At 34.2% G+C, this 3447-nt stretch overlaps 1 protein-coding gene across 1 annotated transcript; it reads right to left on the reverse strand.

Annotated features, from left to right (window-relative positions):
• Positions 1–231: 231 nt before the first annotated feature.
• LOC143552077 (mitochondrial import receptor subunit TOM7-1-like) lies at positions 232–586 on the reverse strand. The gene has a single exon (XM_077042378.1). It carries the CDS (start codon positions 549–551, stop codon positions 333–335), a length of 219 nt encoding a protein of 72 aa, XP_076898493.1. The 5' UTR covers positions 552–586; the 3' UTR covers positions 232–332.
• Positions 587–3447: the final 2861 nt, after the last annotated feature.

A 3447-nucleotide genomic window follows, 5' to 3' on the forward strand; every position in this document is an offset into this window, starting at 1 on the left:
ATATCTCCAGCCATTAATAACTATTTCAAATATCCGCGTTCGTGTTGGTTTAAAGTTAAATACACGAACACAAACGTGCCTTGTCCATGTTCGTTTGGTTCGTTTACATGCCTAAATTTCAATAATGCATCAGACATCAATAAACAGAAATCAGAAACATAACTGTGTGCCAATGCAATTCACAAAAACTAAAGTCAAATACACATCACAACAACTAACTAATTCCATCAATTCAGAACACAAACACAATAAACAACTAAAAATCCCCAAATACACACAAAATAAATTCGTTACATGATTGAAGTCGACGAATACCCAAAACCACTAACCGATCAAACGGGGCTAAGAAGCTGATAGATCGAGGGTTTTGGCTCAGAGTTCATGCCGATTATTATGACCAACGGAATAAACCCGTAGTGGGTGATGACTTTAGCCTTCTTCATGGTCCACGTGCTCCATTCTTTCAAGATCTTTGATGGTGAGTTATCGTCGGACGGCTTTGATCCCTTTGTTGATTTGCCTTTGGTCTTCAGAACCACCTTCGACGACATGATGATGATGATTGTTGTTGATGTTTGATGTTCGTTTGTTGTTGGTGATATATGAAAGCTAGCCCTAAAGTTGGTTGCGGTTGGATTTGTATGCCCAATAAACAAAGGCCCGCTAACATCGAACTAGCTAGAGGTAGATATACCGGGCTTCAGTTTAAGGAACCGTTTTGGTTTGTTCAACATAAGTCAAGAACCGGGTAAAGTAGGAACTGGTTTTGGATGTGATTGAGTTTTTGATTGGTTTTACCGGATTTTTGTCACCGGATTTGATTGGGTCGGATCCAAAACCGGTTTTTTTTCCCATCTCTAAGGAATAGTGTTTCCATAATTCCATCACTTTATTTAATTGATTGAACTTTCATGTTTAGATGATTAGATTAATATTAATTTTATTATGATGGTAAAAGATAGGGGTAAGCATGATTTAGTTTCATTGAACCCAAAACATTAAGTTATTACAGTTTTTTTATTAATTGGTTTAAGTGCCAGTTAAGACGACAATCATGACGACAATAAGTATTTTTTTTATGCTTCCCTTCTAATATCAGGTTGTGTTAGTTAAATTTTTTTTGAAGCCTTTAATAGGTGAATTATGTTACTCTTTGGTCAGAAAATGAATTAAGCGGAAAATTGTTTCAATAATTATGTGGTATTCCGCTCTAAGTTTTGAGAGATTGACAGCCTTCAGTCGGTCTTAACATGCATCTTCGATAAGTGGAGTGTCCTCATTTATACGGCCACGCCGGTTGAGCGAGACATATATGTCAATTTAGTCATTGTAAATTGGGTTAAGCGGAAACCATCTATATTTTCTAAGGAGTAAAAGTTGTAAAACCTCTTTGTGTTTGTTTCACGAACTTTTTTTAAATGATTTGGAATTGGAATTGGAATGGAATGGAATATTTGAGAATCCTCATCACGTGTTTGGTTGGTTAATATGTATTAGAATTGAAATCTTCTTCATTTTATTCATTTTCCTTCAATCCACTAACATATAAATAATAAAATAACCTAAAAAAGTAATAATTTAAAAAAATCTAAAAAATTAAGTAATAAAAAACATAAAAATATATATAAAAAATAAAAAATATGTAAAAATAATCCAAAAATAATTAAAAAAAGTTTAAAACTAATATAAAAATCTAGAACTACTAAAAAAATTAAAGTATAAAAAGCACGATAACAAAACCTGTGGTGGAGGAGAATGACGGTGATGGAGAAGAACAGCGGTGGAGGAGCACAACGGTGATGAAGGAGCACGGCGATGGAGGAGCACAGAGGTGGAGGAGCACGACGGTGATGGAGAAGAACAGCGATGGAGGAGCACGGCGGTGGCAGAGCACGACGGTGGCGGAGAACAGCGGTGGAGCATGGTGGTGGAGAGCGGCGGTGGAGTAAGTGGTGAAGATGGATGTGAGCGGCAGTAATGGGTAAAAGATATATGATTAGGATTAATAAGATAATCCTTTATTTTTCATAACAATCCTATAAAATATGTGGGATTTTAAAATTTCATGAAATGTGAGATCTAATGAGATTTAGTTTCCATTTCTATTCTTTCATTTAACGAAACGAATATATTAATTAATGAAATTAAAAATCTTTCTTTATAACTCATTCTAAATCCTTAAAACAAACAGGAGTTAAAAGTTGGTATCAAGAACCGGCTATGTAAAATTTGACGTCTTTTTCGAGGGAAGACTGCATGTGAATTTCACACGTCTTTGATGCTAGGCACGTGCGAAACCTTGTCCACATATTTTTTTTTTTGTTTTTTTGACTTTGTTGTTCAGTCCTTTATGATGATTTTTAATTGTTTTTTTTTATTTGTCATTCTTGTTTCTTATATGTGTGATGGTGTTATTCCTTGTTTCAATTTGTGTTATATGCAAGTAGTCTGGTTGGTATTTACCTTTTTTTATGATTGAACCGGGAACATAATTCATTGGTTAGGAAAATCCTCAAATGAAACTAGGAGGGTCCTTGTTAGGCACAAACATTGATAAAACATAAATTTATTTAAACCTTTATCTAAACAATAAACATATTATTTTGAAAGAGGGGTTCTAGTCCTAAATTTTTTTGGTATATCCCTTATTCAAAGTAAAATGGCTTGACCAAAGGTACCAAGGTTGGTTCTCATTTCTCATTATGTTTAGATTTTTTTTTTCTTGTTCTATAAATGATGTCAGATGTACTTACAAGAATATCGTTGTATTGTAGTGTCAGTTTCTGACCACCTAAACGTTAGACAAATAAGAGCATTGTTAGCCTCTTCATGAGAGCTAGGCTTCATGACCAAACTCATTGTGTGAGTGAGGCAATGCAATTTATATAGAGTATAATATATTATAAATGCAGAAGTCCGTAGACCATAGTTAGAAAGAATGGAATCAATAGTTTTCATAAAGGGGTAATATATGAACACAAAATTATAAATTTTATCCTTTAAACATAGTTGATTTACGAATTGAGTTCTTTAAAAAGTTTACTTTCAAGTGGTGTTCTTTACGGAACATGTTTATACAATTTTCGTCCTTTTGACTAAAGGTCATCCAAAAATCAGTTAAGCGATATCATGTGAGCTGCACATGATGGGCCATTTTGTAATTTAGCATTCACGTAATAAAAAAAATCTACCTATATAAGGCTAAGGGTAGTGGGGCTTGATCCAAGCCCAAGTGATCCAATATATTTACGACACGTAGGCGCTGACGTGGCACAAGATTAAGCCCCAGGATCAAGCCCCAGAGGGTGTAGTGGTCCAGGTGATCCGGGGCTTGATTGATTTTTTTTTGTTTGTTAAACACAAAAATAAACAACCTCTAAAAAATACATAAAAATAGCGTTTTTATTTTTTTTTCGTCAATTCCTTCCGAATACGATCTTTTTCTTC

Source organism: Bidens hawaiensis, unplaced genomic scaffold (assembly GCF_021521415.1).
Source record: "Bidens hawaiensis isolate Kalapana, Puna unplaced genomic scaffold, B.hawaiensis_p1.1 tig00016760_1, whole genome shotgun sequence".
NCBI classification, from domain to species: domain Eukaryota; kingdom Viridiplantae; phylum Streptophyta; class Magnoliopsida; order Asterales; family Asteraceae; genus Bidens; species Bidens hawaiensis.

Coding starts and splice junctions, on each gene's coding strand:
- LOC143552077 (XM_077042378.1), bottom strand. CDS start 551: ATGTCGTCGAAGGTGGTTCTGAAGACCAAAGGCAAATCAACAAAGGGA.